Below are 20,244 nucleotides of genomic sequence, written 5' to 3'. Positions count from 1 at the left end.
TTTTGTATCATTGTATCTTGGACTAATTTTTGTTCTATGAAGGAAACACTCCACACTGAACTCTCCATGTATTTTAGCTTAGCATATTAGCTTGAGTATTTTGTGGGTGTTTTTTTTTCCAAGTTTTAAAACCGTTTGATGCAAGTCTCTGTGACTCTGTCTATTTGATACTTGATTGAGTCATTTGATACTCAATTGGTTTTATCAATTTGAACACCTGATCTATTTGATTTTGGGTGGATTTAGGGTTCCACAAATATGATTTTTTCTTGTTAGTCATGTTCTTTTTCTTCTTTTGCAGGTAATCATCCTACTGTCAATTTCCTTCTTCTTAACCTTCCTGAGGTTTGTTCTTAATTTCCTTTTTATCGTCTTGATTTCTTTTTTTATAATATTTGATTCAAGGCTGTTGTAACCTTCATGAGGTCTGTTTCTTCTTGGCAACTCTATATTTGTGACAATTTTTTGTCAAGTCTATGTTGGTTGCCTGATTTATATCTTGGCAGGTCTATATTTGTGACAATTTGATTGGCATTGTTATTGTTCAACTTCTGTTTGTCATGGTTTTCTTATTTTGATTGACTTCAGAGGGTTAGACCCACTTATTTTAGACTAGATTATATGTTGGCATCATTCTGCATATCAGTTTGTCACAGTTTCTATTTAATAGATTTCAATTGAGTTTCCCTGCAACGAAACGCATATTTCTGTAGTTTTTGTTAGTTTCTGTCAGGTTTCTGTGCAATGAAACGCTCATCTGAAAGGTTTCTGTCAGGTTTATTTTCCTTCACTTTCCTTTCTGCCACATCAGTTTACTTCCCTTTCCTTTCCTTTCCCGACGAGAGAACAGAGCATAAGGGTCAAAAAATGTGTGCTAGTTTTTTTTTAGAAACAAATTGAACCCTACAGGTCCATTTGGATGTATGTAAAATAGAAATAGAAGAAAAGGAAAACATTTCCATTTCTTTACTTGGGTTTTTCTCTGCCTAACAGTAAAAAAATTGCTTTCCATTTTGGGATATGTAAAGAAAGGGAAAACTTTATCAATGATCCAAACCATTCATTGTCCGATGCACATTTCATGGTCTTTCTCACCGAGTATGGGATTGAAAAGATTAAACTGCTACTGGGATTACCAAAATGGTGGAGCCAATTTCTAATCCAATCCCTCCATATTAAAATTATTTATTGACTCAAGTGATCCTGAGTCCTGACTATTTGATTGGGAGAGACATTTCATCACTGAAATATGGACCAACACTCAAAATTAAAGGTCTTCATTCCAATGATATATTGCCTAGAAATTGATCTTTTTAGTTTTTGTGTGAATGGCAGAGATTAATCTCCCTAAAAACATGGTTTTGAACCTCACCCATTCCACTTCATTAAAGGTGAAAGGCTCATGATGGAGGAGAAACATAGAGACGACTGCGTTCTTAGTATCTTGAAAAGGGACTAGGCATGGATTTATCTTCGCTCACGTCTACACATCACATGCAAAGAATATTTTCAAGGGTGCCTAGAGATATTGAAAAACGACTAGGCATGGGTATAGTCGACGCCATACAACGGGCCACAGACATTCGATTTTCGCCCAAAAATAGATTTTTCTTGTCTGGGTTGTTAGAGATTGTGAGGGATTTTGTAATACAAAGCCAAATCCGTGATGGGTTTTGATCATTGAAAGAGAACAAGTGTTTCCAACACTAATAACTTCAATCAACATCTTCATTTCAACCCAAAATCAGCATATGAAGAATAGGTAATGCTATGTATCGAAACAGAAAAACCCTAAACCTGTTTGGTTGCCGGGTTTTCTTCTTTTCCTGGGATTTATGTGGGTAATGGTAAGAGACAAGAGAGGGGACAAGCATTAATTAGAGAAAGATATTATGATGAGTGGTGAGAGAGGGTAGAGAGAGAAAGAGAGACCACCATTTTCAAGACAAGATTTTGCTGATGTCAGCAAGAAAAAGCTGATGTGACCACTAAATATTCTCCTACATAAATCCTAGGAAAAAGAAAACCCAGCTAGTTTTTTTTTTATAAACAAATTGAACCTTTAGATGTATGTAATATAGAAATAGAAGAAAAGGAAAACATTTCCATTTCTTTACTTGGCTTTTTCTCTGCCTAACAGTAAAAAAATTGCTTTCCATTTTGGGATATTTAAAGAAAGGGAAAACTTTATCAATGATCCAAACCATTCATTGTCCGATGCACATTTCATGGTCTTTCTCACCGAGTATGGGACTGAAAAGATTAAATTGCTACTAGGATTACCAAAATGGTGGAGCCAATTTCTAATCCAATCCCTAGACCTGGCAAAATCGACCCGTGCCCGCGGGTCGACCCGACCCACCCGCAAATTTGCGGGCATGGGTCTGAGTTTTAGTGACCCGTCAAAACTAACCCGCGGGTGACCCAACCCGCAAAAACACGGGTCGGGTCGGGCCAACCCGCGGGCACCCGCTAGTCAGTTGGCTTTTTTAAGGGTGGTGATTTTGTTATGCTAATCTAGTTAGATGGCTTTTTTTTCTAATGTAAAGATGGTGATTTTGTCATGCTAATCTATTTTTTAAGGGTTTGATGCCTGAATAGGTTATGGCTGGCACCATAGAATATAAATAGGTTGTGGCTAGCACCATAGGTTGATCTCAACCCTCCGATTTGAATGTTAGAAGGTTGATCACTTGATCCTAACCCTCTATAGATCAGACGGTTAGGATCAACCTATTGAAATGATTTTTGGGGCACAACCTATTTAGGCTGTGGGCCATCTAATGGACGGTTTGGATCATCCCACGGTGCCGGCCATTCCCCCTCATCAAAATCCAGTGATAACATTTTCAAAAATAAACAACTGTTTGAATTTTGTGTGGGTATCATTTCCCCCTGTTTCTATTAATTTTGTTTGCAGAATTTGTCATTTAAGTGTTCTTTGTTTTTAGATATTTTCTCTTTTGTGATGCTATTTGATGGATTTTTCAGAAGTTTTTGTTTTTTTAATGGCTGCTTGAGCTATTTATTGTTCATCTGTGTTGGGTGGGAATTGAGTATTTCCTTGCAAGGGTTTATTATTGTTATGTGTTCTTTCTTAAGGGTTTAGGGTTTGTGTTGGATTACTCATTCAGCTGCTTTTTGATGATTTTGGGGTGTGGGTTGAATTGGGTTAAGAAACTCTTAAATTGAATTTTACTAATACATTTATTTACCCATCCTTGCTTTTCTACGGGTGTTTCTTGAATTGCATCACTGATGGTTATTTTTCAGCTTGAAGGTGGGATGAATTTGGTTAAATTCTTCATATTAGTCTTTTTCTTTTTCTTTTTGCTGCTCTTATCATACTTGGATTTCTCCAAGAATATGATTTTTCTTTATGGGTATATAACTGCAATGCTCAGATCTTTCACTCAAAATCATTATGCTTGTCGGCTATATCTATGTCAATGCGATATCTTTTAATTTCTAGACTATGTTCTGTTAGTTCAAATGGTTCCATTTTGTATTTACAGATACCTGATATCCTCTACCTGGTCCTAGGATAAAGTTTCTAGGTATTTTTTCTGGCCGTGATTGCGAAATTCGTATATGAATAATGGCTTTGAAAGTTGACCTAATGCTCTATAATGTTTCTGTAAGATTGTATCCTTAACTGTAGCTTACATGGGGCTTTTCATCTTTGTAATTTTCTGATGTGAATTCCAGTTTAGTACAGAAGTAGCCTTGTTTACATAGTTTCTTCCTCATATTGTTCTACTGTCTTTTCTAAAGTGAAAGTTGTTGTTCTTAATAATTTAATGAATCAGGTCCTGCTTATGTACTTTGAATTCTCATACATATTTAACTGATGATGTTTATCCATAGTACTTACTTTAGTCATGCATAGTGGTTGGTGGTAACCAGTGAGAATTCAGAGAATGCAAATAAAATTTTGCGCTTGACTCAAGAGGGAATGATGTGGTATTCTTATACTGTTCACCGTTTACAAATATCGGCTGCAGAATTTGTGACGACTTGTACAAGTTCTTAATTTTCTGTTCATTTCTTGCGAAAATGTTGATTTAACCCATTTGATCTTCTTTAATCTGCCTAGTATCTCATGGTGACTCCATTAGTTGGTAGTTTTATTCTCCTTCTCGGCACAAGCAGGTAACCAATTCAGGATCACCAATTATCATGACTACAAAAATCCATCTTCCATCCCATAAAGTATGGATTAAATGTCTTCTGCAGAAAATCCTTCCTCAGAAAACAGATGTTCCTATTCAGTCAAACAGAGCTTTTGATGTTCCTGACTCTGTGTCAACTAGGTGTTAGTGGCTTGGAATTCTAGTTGTGCATGAATCAGGAGTGAGCATGATGAAAAGACTATGAATAAGATCAAGTTAAAAGGTAAAAAGAAGACATTACATGCTTTTCATAGTTCATTCATTCATTCATTAGGATCATGGTTTTAAATTTCGACCGAAATCCGAAATTTTGGGTTTCGGTCATCCCCGAAACCGAAATTGAGGATACCTGAAACGTTACTTTATTTTCACAGAAATCTCGAAATTTCGTCTGAAATTTAAGGAAATTCCCAAAAAAATTCAATTTTTTTAATTATTTATTGTTTAGCCCAAATTTCGACCGAAACTACTGAAATTTCAGCCGAAATTTGGTATGGAATAAAATATTAATTTTAATAGTTTCGTCTGATTTCGGCCGAAATTTCAGTTTCGGTGAGGACAGAATAGCATTCCGAAACCGAAATTTGAAACCATGATTAGGATGCAAAAAATTGATGGGTCCATAAGGATATGTAGCTACTTGTATTAGGTAAGAGAAAAAAGCCGAATTCTGCTAAGAAATAAGCAGCATAAATAGTAGCAAATAGGGGACAGACTTCTGTGCAAGCATTTTCAAGAACACACTAAGGGGCTGTTTGGATACGCGGATTTTAGCATCCGGATTTCTTCAAAATTGTAGCTAAGAGACAAGAGAAGAAGCAGACCAGCCGTCGTTTTTGACTTTTTTTTTTACTTCTCGCCGTTCTTTCCGTCGGCAAGAGAGTAGAAGATCCTCCCATATTTCCAGGTTTTAGAAATCTCTGGATGTGGGAGAGATTTTTAAAACCCGAATTTCTCACTTAAAATCCTAGAAACGCTGTCAGGACAGCATACAACAGCTTGATCATGAACCATCATTTACACTGTTTTCAGGCTAAAATCCGTGTATCCAAACGGCCCCTAAGTGTTCCTAACATAAAAGTAAGTGGAATGATTTACTGGAAAGTATGAAAAACATTGGGTTACATCTTTTAGCTTGAGTTAATGTAGTGAGCATGGGAGAGAAGCAAATGCTTCATGGCATCGATGATATTATAATCATAGTCAAGGCAAATATTGCATAGAAGTATCAATCGAAGGTTGTAGCAGGAGTTTACCCTGGAAGACCATGGTTTGCTTAGATATTTCTTGGGTATTGAAGTGGACCAAAGTAGAAAATTGTTGAAACTTGAAACTAATTCATAAAAAAAAAAAGCAAAGTTTTTGAGATGAAACCACAATGATGCTGCCCCTAGTTCAAATTAATTCGTGGATTGGATTTCACTTGATCCGTTAGATATTGGACAGGTAAAGGAATTTCTTGTTCATTTACGTACCCACTTAAAAACAAATAAACCCCGGTTCCAATAAATCATGTCTTCTACCAAAACATTCACCGAGCAAGCAGAGAAGAGCAGGTTAGATCTATTGGTTGAGTTAACGTAGTCAAGATTGGAGAGAAGAAAATCCTCCATGACATCAATGATATGATCAAAATATCAAAGGAAAGTTGTAGCAGACTTTTCTATTGAACACCTCAATTTGCTCTGATATTTATTTTGTATTGAACTGGTCCAAAAGTAGAAAATTGTTGAAACTAATTCATAAAAGGAAAACAAAAGAGCAAAATTCTCGAGATACCTAACACTGGAAAACTGTAAAGTGAGTGGATAATAGGTTTGCAGAAGATTCAAGTAGATAAAATGAGGTAAAGGTTTTCAATATCCTATTTTCACAAGACTGAACACTCCTTTTATTTCCGTAAATGAAGCTTCAGTTATGCATCATGCGTAGAACTCGTCAATTGGAAGCTATTAAAGAATCCTTGGATATTTGAAAGGATCAAGTAGTGATGTAACTAGTTTATAAGAAAAACTCATCATGATATATGCCTCTGCAGAGACACAAATTGGGCTAGAGGTCCCATTGATAGAAGATCTGCCTTAGAATTCTATGCATTATTGTGAGACAAAGAATACAATGTGTGACTAAGCGCAAAAATGGAATATTGAACAATGGCAGTATCAACAGTTGAGGTAACTTGGTTATGATAGATTTTAAAGAATCTCCACTTTTCACTTTCAATCGGGTCAATTGCAATGTGCTGTGACAATTAGTATAAACCCAGGGTTTTTGTACCCAATGCTACATGCAGAGATGTACAATAGATCGATATGGACATCATGAGCTGTCCGTAATAAAAACAGTCGTTGCTGATACCTCCTTCTCAGTTCCTTCTTCCATAACCTGAACTCGGAAAAGGAAGAGACAAGAGGCCCCTATAGAGAATGTGGTCATATGTAGGAACGGAATCCAATAAGGTTGACTATCACTTTGTTCTAAAACATGTGTTATCTGGAAAAATCAAACTCAAATAAATGAAAAGTTTCAATTAGGTGGCTTACATCCTGACAAAATGTGAGCAAGGATTTTTATGTGCTTCCCAATGGCAAGTACTCTAATGTTACTTAGACATATTTCGTCTTGAGGGGTTGCACTTGAAAGAAAATGGATATGCTTATCAGCCTTATTTAGTTCATAGTGGAAATTTAGTCATTTTATTAGTTTTTATTCATTTTAAAAGATTTTAGTCCAAGGCATAATGTTCATTGTGTGTGCACATGTGTGAAAGAGCAAATTTAACATTAAACCATACCATAACCAGGTCTCATTGTGTGAGGACTCTTGCACTTGACCACAGTGTGTGCAGCTTCTGTCTGCCATAACTGAGTAGGTTGGATATCCTGTCAAAAGGTTCAGGCTCCCAACTGTCATTGCGGATGTCCTTATCAAGTTATCCAAATCGACATATCCTCGTGCAGCGTTCCTATGATCCCAGAACCACTTACTGTGGAATATTAGAGACCAAATAGATGAAGGGGTTCAGTCTCATGGGGACTTTTAATGGCTTGCATTAAAGCAAAAGGACATGTCATACAGGTCATGGTCTCTACTCGAGAGGAGTTTTGGGGTTGTCCTGTTATTATTTTATAATATTTTCAATTGTTTCAAAACTTGGACTCGGATGAGAACTCAACCAAGGTAAAAAAGAGTCGATTCAGTCAATTGTTCATTAAGTCAAATGAGTTTTGATTGACTTAGTAGGAAAAAACTCAGACTCAGCCAAGGTAAATGGGAGTCGAATTAGATAGTTTTTCAACAGTGATATTTTCAACATAAATGGTGCTGAGTGGCCTGCTAACTTTATATATCTTGGACTCATGAATAAACATATATCATCTGATTTGCTGTTGTTATCAGTTCTAGCTGTCTCTGGTTTCTGCCTGCCAGATATGATCAATCCACATTCTTCGCTACCAGAAAATATTGGTCTCAAAATTGCACAATTTCTTTTAGTTTTCTTTTCCCCGGTAACTTCCTTGTGAAATGGGCCATCTCCTGCTGACATCAATATTTGAAGCCTACACCTTATTCCTCCCTCCGAGGATATTAATTGATGAAAATCCTATTATTTCTCTAAGCCATTCTGCTACCATGCCTCTCTTTAAGACCAAGCTTGTAGTCAATAGATTCTGAACATGTGAATTTGAACCCTGCACCTTGTTCCTCCCTCTGTGGATGTTTTTTTTAATGGGCCCTCTGTGGATATTAGTTGATGAAAATCCTATTCTGTTCTGTAAGCCATTCTGCTACTATGCTTCTCATTCAGACCAAGCTGTCAGTAGACTCTGAACCTGTGAACAGAAGCAAGTGTCATTGAAATTAGAAAGACATGAATATCTTATATTATATTTATTTTTTGTTGTCCTTTCACAGTTTCACTCATGGTTATATTAACAGAGCAACATTCTTTAGTATTGTTTTTTATGTAACTTCTTTGGACATTTTGTACATTTACCACACTATGATCTGGTATTGTTTTTGCTGTTACTTCTTCAGACATTTTTTACATTTACCATTCTTTCATCCGTGAAGAGGTCGGGTCTCCACTTCTTCGCAGTTAATTCTACAATCTATGCTAGAGAATTGGAGCAACTCTGTAAAATCCATGCCATTTCCTTTTCATTTTCATCCATCAACATGATCAGATTGTTGAACTTCTTTCACATAACAAACCTACCACACCTGTGTTCTCCATCGCATTCCACTTGATTTAGAAAACTTCAGCAGCAGAAAAAACTGTTTTCAGTGTAAGATATAGTGTCACCTTCAGTCTGTTTGTATGCCAATGTATACTCAGACTCGAAATCACTAACTAGCTGCAACAATGAATAAAATTAAAAATAAAACAAATGGGAGGCAATTATTGTCTTATCCGGTTCTAAATGACCTCTTAAATATTTTGTTGAGTGATGCAAGCATATCTATTAATATGAGAATTCATCTTGTATGGTATTTGTTTAGTTATTCAATTAACCCAAAGAAGAAGTAAAAGGTAATCAATTGGAGTTGGGCTTGCGAAAGAAAAATCAATCGGAATAGAGATGTCATCTCTGAATGTTTCTAATATGTGAAGTTAAACAAAAATGGTATAATGCTTATGCTCAAGGGGCAAAAGTTTATTGAACCCTCATCGGGCTGACCACTTAGCTTGGCTAGCTTCTGTGATGCACACATTAATCTATTCGGGTGATGAATCATTCCCATAAGACAAGACTGTTAAGTACCTAACCAATAGACCAAAAGCTCCAATGGAATGCGGTAATTTAAGCCCTTTAAACTTGGCCAAAACCGGTCTGGATCCAATCTAGTCCTATATACCTACTTAGGAGTTAGGACCATAACATTTCACCACGCTTTTACATCTACCATCCTCAATGGTCCACTTTGCAGTTTTTGGTAACTTTACCGTGCAGACTTTCACTCTGGTTTATTTTACCAAGTAGACCTTTACAGGTAATCTCTCCGCAAGTCGCCCCTTACATGGCTCGAACATGTGAAGTGCTACTGGTTGCTCTGATACCAAAAGCCCCATGACCGATGGAATGCTTGTGGCTAGGCCCTTTAAACCTATCTCATACCATGCTGCGTCCCACTTAGTCCCATACCCAGGCAGGTCCCACTTATGACTCTTAACAATGTACAACAGATTAGACAATTAAAATTTGTCTCACTGATGTAATTTTTAGGGACATGTTACCAGCAAAACCATGTTTTGATTTTTGCACAAACACATCTTATCTATTATTATTTAAAGAGTTGTCAAAGGTCATTATTGCCTTTCCTGAAAAGCTCTCACACGCCAATTAAGAAAGAAAGATATGCTGCATTTGTTCAATTATAAAAACATGGTTGTGCTGATAACATTACCCAATTTTTATCAGATTCAAACTAAAAAATCTGTCCATTGACAATTAACAGATTGCCAATTTCTCAAAATCTGATCCAATTGGATGATCGCAGCCATTGGAAACAGTTCTTGGCCCTTGTTTAGGGCCCACCTGGCGTACTGTCAAAATCCAGAAAATAATTTCTACTATAGCCCATGGCCCACCAAATCAACCTTACCGATCACATACACGTGGGTTGGGAAAATTAAAAGGATCGCTTAGATGAGACGCCCGCTGACTTAATAGCCTTGATTTTGATTTCAGATGTTCTAATCTGAGATTTTATATAGTCCCTTATTTTGAGAGAGAGAGAGAGAGAGAGAGAGAGAGAGAGATGGGTGGGGAGAGAAAAGAGCCTTGCAAGAAAGAAGCGTGTGCCATTCAAGCTTGCCTCACCAAGAACAATTTCGATTCCCAGAGGTATTACTATTAACATTATTATTAAAGTAGATTAAATTACATCAAATTATACATGATAATCCCTTCCTAATTCTCAATTTCCTTCAATTTCTATTGGGTTGCGAGGCTGAGGACGTTAATATATATTTTTTTTATGTAAAACCGACATACATGTTAACATAAACAAGGAATTCATATGGGTTTTTTTTTTTGAATGGTGAATATATTAAACCAAACAAAGAGAAGAAGAAAACAGCACAACACAAATGACTTAGGACCTCTTTGGATGCCTCTAATTACCATCTTTTCGTAATCTTGTTTATGCACATGGTTTTGAAGTTAAATATGATTACATGCAAATAATGGTCATAAAAATGATAATAGTCAATGGGTTACTAAGAGGCCTTAACTTCATATTTGCAACCATGATTAAATTAAAATAATATTATTTACAAATATGGATCAATTTTGGTGGCATCCAAAGACGCCCTTAGATTCTGTCATGACAATTCACAATAGTATTTCTTCGTCTTTTCTCTTTAGTGAGATTCAATGCTTAAGTTTAGGAGGTATGGAATGGTGTGGATTCCCAAATCAGACATTTTATTGGATGATTAACACCATGAAGGCTAGCACTTGTGGAAAGGGATTAACAATGAAATGGTTATTTGAAAGACTATTAAACTTAGATCATTGGAAATGGAGAAGGAATATAGATTTTTGAAGACATGGGAGAAGAGTCAATTATTGACATTCTTGGCTTGGACGATGATGTTGTCTCTGGCTCTCTGCAGCCGATTGATGGAAGAGAGATAAATGCTATTCTAACAGGTACAAATCGGAAGCTCCCTTGGTAGTCCAATGAAGTTGGTTTCTGTTTGGATCAAGATCAACTCTTTGAGCAAGAAACCAAGATATAAGGCTCTTGATGGGAGGCCTCCAAGGTGTATTCAATTTCTTCTCTAGATAAGACACAGTTACGCTCTAGGAACCGTAAATTGGTGTCAAATTATTTGGATTAAACTATCTCGCCTCAAAATTTCTACACATTGGTGGTTCTTCTAAACACGATGACTGTTGGTACCGATATCCATAGTTTTAAAACTCCCCCGCATCCACGCTGACTCCCTTTTACCTTGGCCGCGTTGCACCGCATTTGCGTTCCGCGTTTTGACCTATGGTGTCAATAAAAACTCCTTTGACTCTTTCGAATTATGACCGCGTCAACTGAGTACTCGACTGTGTTGTGCCGAGTTGACTAGGATTTTCTTCGGCCGCGTTCTGCGCCACATCCTCGTTTTTAAACAATGCCGATATCAACAGAATGATTTTGAATTCAATTTTAGGTGATGTTGTTGTTTAAAGATAGGACAAATAGTGAAGAAGGTTTTGGGTAGATTTATAGATAGTAGATCATGAATTAAAAAATAAAAAATAAAAAAATATGCACCAGCTGCACTGCTTTTTACCTTGGCCAAATCTTCGCCTATTATAAGTAATGGTGACCCGTTGAAGACTGGAGTAAGGCTAAATGGGGGGAAATTCGGGATCAGGGTGGTTAGCTCGCACACGAATCCTTTCCTTCAATACATATGGCATTGAAGCTGACTTCACATGTTAGTCATGTTTTTCTTTTTCGGTGTCGCGGTGATTCTCCTATTTGACTTGCTTTCCTGATTTCTTTTTCTTTTGGTCTGGTGAGAACTAAGGATCATGAGGCTGGGTGGGTGTTTCTGCTTAGACTTATGAGATTCATGGAGGAGGTGTTTCCTTCCCTTGATGACTCAGATAGTCGAGTGGGCGAATGAGGCTCACGGTGCCTTCTCTATTCATTTGTTCTTCTCATCCTTAGTGGGAAGGGGAAAATACTATTGTTTGGAGGAGAATGTGTGAAGTTGCCATTCCTTTTAGAGTACAGTGTTTTTCTTGGATAGCTATCCTTGGAAAGATCAATACTTTGGACTTCTAAGTCCTGAGGTTTCAGGCTGGCCAATAGATTTGTGCTTTGCAATCAGCAAGAGGAGACAGAGGGTCGCATATTCATTCATTATCCTTTCGCGAGGCGCTTTTGGGTGACGTTGCTACAGTGCTTTGGAGTTCAATGGGTGTCCCCTCTTGTTGAAGGATTGAACCAGAGTTGGTGACGTCCTCTCCTTTCCAAAAGGGCATCCTTTTTATGGGCTACTCTTCTTTGTGCTGTAATCCAGACCCTTTGGAAAGACAGAAATTCTTGAGTTTTGACAAAAAATGATGAATTATTGAAACTGATTGATTTGCAAGGTTAAGTTTTTTGTTGCGACTTGGGCCATTGGAAAGAGAGAATTACATAACTGTTTTTTCTAGAAAAAAAATGATGGACCGAAAGGGAAGAGGAAACTAGAAAGGGAAATCTTGGATCTCCCATGCTAATTTTAAGACAAAAGCATGTTGATGCAGTAGTAGAATTGGTATGAGAAGGGTTCAGATCTACTATGCAAACAGGTGGGAACAAGGTTATTTATATGACTTGGATGCAATAGGAATGGATGAACTGTTCAGATCTAATTTGATACTGGCATGGGAGATGAGTATCCAAGAACCTAAATGAATGAAAGATTGGGAAAAGATGAGAATATTGATTAACGAGAAGACGAATAAAAGAATAATGGAGAGAAGAATATGTTCTAGGATTGGAAAACACAAAGCTAAAGAGTAAAGAATAAATCAAAACACTTGATATCAAAGAAATAAAGATGATAAGTTCGTTAGTATATCGTGCCAACAAAAATTCATGGCCTCACACCAATGGAAATCTTGGAATCAGAACAAGGGGCTAAAACATTGCACCTTGTAGACATCACATCCATGAAATTGTTGCAAAAAAGTCCTTTTCATTCATAAATTATGTTTTTTCCAATGGCCCTAGGGCACATATACTTCGCCACAACTTATAGAGACTTCTAAGCTTACACTCCTAATAACAAATAAAACCGTAACACGCGGGCCCTATTGACTTAAACAAATAAAACCCTAACTTCTAGTAACTTCTCACTTAAAACTCATGAAAATAAACTAGAAACAAAACAAGTTGTGGACCATGTGGGAGCCATTACTAACAAATCCTAATATTAACTTCTTAAAATAATATATAACAGTTAAGGAAAATAAAGTTGCAACTAAGCTCATGTGAGCCCCATGTGGACTGGGTTCATTATTCATGGTAAACAGTTCATGGATTCTATTACATAAGTAGCCCTCTACCCTTACTAATCTTCAATGCCTTTCAAACCTAGTGGTGATTTTTAAATTGGAGCCGAGTACTCGTTCGACTAGACGAATCTTCGGGGGAGGAAGAACAACTAGCGATCCCCTAGATGCTGGAAGTGGTTATGGCCGATCGACCCGACCGGTATTTGACTCACTCCTGATTTTCAGGTTAGCGTTCCGAGCCCCATGTGGACCAAGCTCATTATTCATGGTAAACAGTTCATAGATTCTATTACATAAGTAGCCCTAACCCTTACTAATCTTCGATGCCTTTCAAACCTAGTGGTGATATTTAGGGGCCCCATTTCACCAAGACTATTAGAACAAGAGTTTGAGCTTGTTTTTCTCTCTTATGACTTCAACTGAACATTTTAAATTTATTCCTGTTATTTCTCCCTGGATTGAAAAAACTTGACCCTGTCGAGTAAATAGAATGGTAGTTGTTATTGAGATCAAGATTAACAAATTGGAATTTTTCACCAACGATCCAAGTGCAAGTAGATAATGGTCGTCCTTTCTGTTGAACACCATTGTTTCTAGTAGAAAATTTGTTGCTCAACAAGTTTTGCTTCTATGCCTTCTTTAAGGTTGGGAGTTGGATGTAAATGAACAGTCGGCTCCTCAATCATTATAACCTTGTTAGCTTTTGCAATATTGTTCATTGTTCCAACTTCCACAACTTTAGCATGAAGACTATTAAGTGAAATGTTTTTGGTTTAATGAATATAGATCTTTCAATGCCCAAATCAGATAAGCGAGAAGATCATTGTGCTTTGGAAACATCATTCTTCCCAGTTATATTATCTATTTACACTCACGTTCATCATCATTGGAAGATCATGTTCAACAACAACATTCTGATCTCCCTCTAATTGGCCATCCTTATCTTTTGCACCGTCTTAACTATCTTCATCTGAAACACTACCCATATTCTCATGTTGTCTAGAATCAAGATTTCCCTTCATGGAATTCTGAAAATTAGTTAGCTTCCCTGTTAGTTCAGGATGGATAGCTAATGGAAGCGAGACGAAGTGAGAGTAAATGAGTAATCAATATTTGGGCTTTGAATTTACTGCTCAAGTACAAGCTGTATCTTCTTTGAAGCTTTAGTGACATTTAGTACAAGTTGTATCTTTTGTTAAGCTTTAGTGACATTTTTCAATGGTGGTTCCTTCCATGGAAATAGGACTCTCGTCCTTAGATGATGGAAAATTGATTTTCACTCCGACCCCTCCCTCAATCTGCTTCTCTATGCATCTCCCTTTTTTCCTCTTATAAAACAAACCAAAGAAATATCTACATTTACAGATTCAGCCTTTTCGCTTCAGTTGCCACACTTATCAGTTATGAATAGGTGACTGTGAACCACTTATCCTCGCCCTCCAGTGAAGAGTGATCATCCATTAATCCTACAAGTTGCTATGAAGAGTCCATATAATTGTGGGAAGGTTGTGATGTAGTATGCTTGTCCTCTTTGATGCCCTAACTAAGTGTTGCAAACCATCTGGGTGACATCTTATCTGGGAGCCTTGGATTTTAATTGTTATATCTCCTCTGGGGTCCATGGGTTTTAATTTGTCCTTTCCAGGTACCTCATGAGCTATCTCAATTATAGGGGTTTGTTGTGTGTTTTGTCTATGGGGTCCATGGGTTTTAATTTGTCCTTTCCAGGTACCTCAAGAGCTATCTCACTTATAGGGGGTGGTTGTGTGTTTTGTCTAACATGTATAACCCTCGGAATGGTCCTAGGTGGTGGGGTGCCTTGTTGTTCTCTTCCTCCACCATTTTGGATTGTTCTGTCTTTTCAAATCTTCCACTTGGGTCTCCAAGATATCTAGTTTTTCAGCAATCTTAAACAGTAACTTATCTCTTTGAATTACGAGTAGTCATCTTAACCTAAGCTCTTATACCGAAAATGATGCAGGTACAAAAGGAAATAGGAAACTAGAAAGGAAAATCTCAGATCTCCAATGCTAAGTTTAAGACAAAAGCTTGTTGATGCAATAGAATAGGTACAAGTATATTTCAGATTGATAGATCTAACAGGTGGGAATAAGGTTATTTTTATGACTCAGATGCAATAGAAATAGATGAACAGTGCAGATTTAATCTGATCGTGGGGTGGGAGGTGAGTCTCTAAAACTACGGATGAATGGAAGTTTGGGAAAGAATGAGAATATCAAATAACAAGAAGATGAATAGAAGAATAATTGAGAGTAGAATATGATCTAGGATTGGAAAAAACAAAGTTAAAGAGTAAAGCATAGATCTAAATACCTGACGTCAAAGGGATATAGTTGACAAGTATGTTGTGGAACCCTAGGCATCACAACAAGGGGTCAAGGCATTGCACCTTGAATTGCAGACATCACAATCACGAAATTGCAAATAGTTGCAGATAAGTGTTTTTCATTCATAAACTTTGTTTTTCGATGGCCTTAGGGCTTATATGCTTATAGACTTCTCCAGGACTTGTAGAGACTTCTATACTTAGGACTCCTACCTAATAGCAAATAAAGCCCTAACAAGTGGGCCCTATTGACTTTAACAAATAAAACCCTAACTTATAGTAACTTATCACTCAAAACTCATGAAAATAAACTAGCAACAAAACAAGTCATGGACCATGTGGGCCCTCTTACAAATACTTATCCTACTATTAACTTCTAAAAATGATAGATAAATATTAAGGAAAATAATGCAACTGAGCTACTGTGAGCCCCATGTGTACTGAGCTCTTTATTCTTGGCAAACAGTTTGTGGACTGTGTTTCATAAATAGCCCTCCACGCTTACTAATCATTGTTGCTCTTCGAAACCTAGTTGAGGTTCTTGTGGGCACCACTTCATCATGACTTTTAGAACAAGAGCTTGGGCATGTTGTTCTCTCTCGTGAGTGTGGCTGAACATGTGAAACACAGTCCACAAACTGACTTCCTATAAAAAAAAAGGAAGTCAGTCTAGGCTGGGCATATGTTGAAGAAAAAGAGAGTGGCATCTGGGATCCCTCATTTTCCTAGTTTCATCAAGCTGAATTTTGATGGATGTTCTCATTGGTAATGCCTGACCAATAGGCATTGGAGGCATGTTTGAAGACAGTAACGGGATGTTGTTACGGGAGTTCTCTGGTCCTATTATTACCACAGACTCCAACTAGTCTGAGGCAAAGGCGCTCTTGACTTGATTGTTCATTTTGTTTCCAGATTTGAAACGAGTCTTATCGTGGAGGGTGATTATCAGAATCTTGTTAACCGGAGGTCTGGTTCGTGTAAATGGCTAAGCCTGGTGTTAGCAGAGGTTTTCTTATTGAGGGACAATCCCTGCCCTATTGAAATTTTCTCCATCTTATGTTAACAGTGTTTTTTTTTTAGATGTCAAATAATATTAAAAACAAGGAAGACCGAGAAAGTCTCCCAAAGGATTACAAAGAAAAATACAATAACCTCAAGGAGGCAAAAAATCAAAACTCTCCAACTGTAATCTCTCAAAACCCTGATCTAGCCAAAGAATCTGCCTCACAATTTGCAGATCTGCGAACATGGTTGAAAACAATGGATGAGCCCTCTACAAGATCAAGGATTTCGTCAAAAAGCGACCAAAATCTCCAAGGCGGTGCCTCAGTCCCACGGAGCCACCTTACCACATTTAGCGAATCCCCCTCCACTATAGTATTGCCGATATGGTCTCTTGCAATTCTTTTAATACCCTGATGGACCGCTCTGACTTCCGCCTCATTTGAGTCACACACTCCTAACGGCCCCGAATAAGCCCGCAAGGTAGCCCCTCTGAAATCACGATAGAGATTGCCAATACCCGCCGGTCCGGGATTGCCCAAACTTGAACCATCAAAATTAAGTTTCATCCATCCAATGGGAGGAGGATCCCACTCTTGAGTCACTTGAGATCGATATTCTCCACTAAACATACCACCCTCCAACCCTCCCACAAGTCAAAAGCAGAGACAAAATGAAAAGGAGGCAAGCATTTGGCCCAAGAAATGGTAAGAGCGATGATATTGATGTATAACCGGTAAGGCGATCTATTAGACCCCTCAAACACCCTTGCATTTCGGTCCTTCCAAAGGACCCACAATGTAGCAAGGAGACAAATCCTCCACAACATCTTACCTTTTTTCTTCCATGGCACCACCTCCCAACAGGAAAAGACTTCCGAAATAGAAAAAGGAAACATCCAACAAATCCCAAATCTCCCCAAAATGTACCCCCAAACTTCTCTAGCAACTTTGCAGTGAATAAAGAGATGGCAAGCCGACTCTCCATCTTCCAAACAAAGGGAGCAATGATCCACCAAGAACATACCCCTCTTCCGAAGAAAGTTACTACTTCGAAAAAAAAAAAACATGGGGACTGCCACCTTCATAAGGCACTCTTCTTCTTTCGTATCACTAAGAAGTTTCATGTGAAAGTTCTTGAGTCCGGAAATGGTTCATTTTAATTCCCATTGTTTGTTTAGATGACTCGACATGGTTTGTCTCTCTTCCTGGTTTATTTAAATAACAGTGCCCTTTATCAATTTCTCAGCTGAGGCCTTTGTTTTAAAGCAGCAACAGTAACAGCTATTCCAGATGAAGCCCTCTGTGATGTTTGATCTTTTGCTTGAATTGATATCCTAAAACGGTTTCTTTGAAGGGATGAACAGCTCACTTGTTCCTGTAAAATCCATCTTGGCTCAACAAAAAGTATTATTCGACCTCGTTGGCGTAATTGAATCAAGGATGAAGCAAAGAAGGAAAAGGAAGAGGAAAACCATGAGGGAACCAAAATGGAGTGATTTTTGTTTAAAATGTGAGCTCCAATGACTTATATACTAATAATGCACCTTTGTTATTATACCCTTAATGAAGGGCATTATTATCCAATGCATGTATTTTACTTCTTTAACAGTTGGCTTGTTGCTTCAGCTCACCTCAATACTAATGGAACTATCCGCATCCCATCCGAGTTGGATATAATATGCTTTCTCAGACTATTTAATTCCTTGGTCGTTGTTGATTCACTGTTGGCTTTGACCTCTTCATTGCTGTATACCTAATCACAGTATGTTCTAGAAATCCTGATAGTATTATCTGAAGGGCAGTGATAAATCGACCCCCTAATCTCTCTCTCTCTCTCTCTCTCTCTCTCTCTCTATGTGTGGGTCGATTTAAGATGTATGGGGGTCGATTTATCACTGCCCTATCTGAATTGCCCATGTTTCTGCATACCAGTAGTTTCTCAACATGCAACCTTGTGTCAAGATCAACATATTTTCTGTATCTGGAGACTCTTATCTTCTCATCCCCACACTCCATTGTATAAGGGTGTTGTTCGGATTAATAAATGTGCTATGATTTTTATTTCTTATATCATGCATTTTAAAATTGTCTAGCACCCTTAACGACATTTATAATCTTATATTGTGCATGTTTATAATTTATATTGTTTCCTGAGATCCTTCACCCCACCCGGGCCTTTTATTAGCGATTCCCTCCCACGAAGGCCCTGTTTGCTTTGGATTTTCAGAACCGATTGCGAGTCCAAAACTTATTATTTGACTCAAAATCAGACGTAAATTTTTGTCCAATAATCAGTTTTGGACTCACAATCGGTTCTCAAAATCCAAAACAAACAGGGACTAAAAGATTACTGATTGTGCTTGGTCTCACATCTTTTGGCACTTCCTGTTTCCGATTTAATCTTGTGGATTGAAGTGGTTTTATTGTAATGCTACATCTTTTTGTTTCAATTTTGATTGGCATCTTTTTCGTTCTGTAGACTACTGTTAACAAATCAATATTCGAACTGTTCTGAACATGATGACATTTGGCCAGGCAACATGATTTCAGTTTCTGATTGGTGTAGGTGCCTGAAAGTCATTGAATTGCTTCAATTCTGCTGTGAGAATTGCAAGTATAACTCGACTCATTGTGCTTCGCTCTCTGGGATCCTGAAAACAAATTCCAAGTAAGCAAATAGGTTCCTAGTGTGAGCATTCTTATTAAATTTTAGAGAAAGTGTTCCCAAATCTTGAGATGATTGATAGACGACTGTCAGTAGACGGGAAAAAAATGCCTACATCTCTGCTATCACTTCTTCGTGCAGGAAAACCACTGCCAAAGATGGTGAAACCTCGGATGGGACCCGCTTGAAGTCATGAAGGAACTGGAGCTACATCTCTTTTCAATTTCCATTCAAGAGTTCTTAAGTGTTTCCAGGCCCTTTTTAGACACACCTAGCGAGCAGGGACAAAAGATTAGTCTTTACTGATTTTTCCGGTGCCGAGTGGAAGGGTCGTCGCCCGACGGATAAAAGTTACTCTAGCATCGGCATGTGGCGCATCCTTAACACAATATGTAGTTCAAAGTTCTTAATCAAGTAAGGCATTTTTTTATGAGTTTTATTTAGAGCTTAGATGATCTGTAAGAACACAAATTGATTTTAGTTGATGATAAAAAAATATATGATATTTCCATCATGTCCAAAATATATTATATTAGCATTCTTGGCCCATGCATAAGGTGTAAAATAATGGGCCCCATCCCATAAAAAATGAGGTGTAAAATGGCGGCCCTGGCCCTGGCCCCGCCCCATCAAATTATGAGGTACAAATGGTGGGCTCCACAGCATAAGATATGATGTGTAAAATGGTAGGTCCCACCCCTGGCATGGCCACACCACGTAAGGTGGTGGGCTCCGCATGCTATGCATGAATTGTAAATTTTAATGGAACCGGGTAAAGAGAAATGGGAAAATGGATGTTTAGGTTTGATTTTCCCTCCACTTTAGAGAGAGACTTACCCGAAACCCAAGCATTAATTAATAGCAACAAAACTGTTTCTGTAGGGTGGCGAATTAGTAGTGCAGTAAAACTGATTTAGTAGGCAAAATGGATTTAGTAGAGGCATAATCGAACCCCCTTTCGTAGGAGGCCAAATTAGTAAACTTAACTCAACTTAAAACCCAACTAAGCCTTTGTCCCAAACTAGTTGGTCGGCTAATG

At 37.8% G+C, this 20,244-nt stretch overlaps 1 protein-coding gene across 1 annotated transcript; it reads left to right on the top strand.

Annotated features, from left to right (window-relative positions):
• Positions 1 to 9,864: 9,864 nt before the first annotated feature.
• LOC143888283 (cx9C motif-containing protein 4, mitochondrial-like) lies at positions 9,865 to 19,212 on the top strand. Its single transcript, XM_077392656.1, has 2 exons — positions 9,865 to 10,021; positions 19,107 to 19,212. Exons 1-2 carry the CDS (start codon positions 9,936 to 9,938, stop codon positions 19,210 to 19,212), a joined length of 192 nt encoding a protein of 63 aa, XP_077248771.1. The 5' UTR covers positions 9,865 to 9,935.
• Positions 19,213 to 20,244: the final 1,032 nt, after the last annotated feature.

Source organism: Tasmannia lanceolata, unplaced genomic scaffold (assembly GCF_043159265.1).
Source record: "Tasmannia lanceolata isolate RefF3 unplaced genomic scaffold, GAP_Taslan_0.1 ptg000012l, whole genome shotgun sequence".
Classification (NCBI taxonomy): domain Eukaryota; kingdom Viridiplantae; phylum Streptophyta; class Magnoliopsida; order Canellales; family Winteraceae; genus Tasmannia; species Tasmannia lanceolata.
This window is presented reverse-complemented; position numbering and strand designations above follow the sequence as displayed.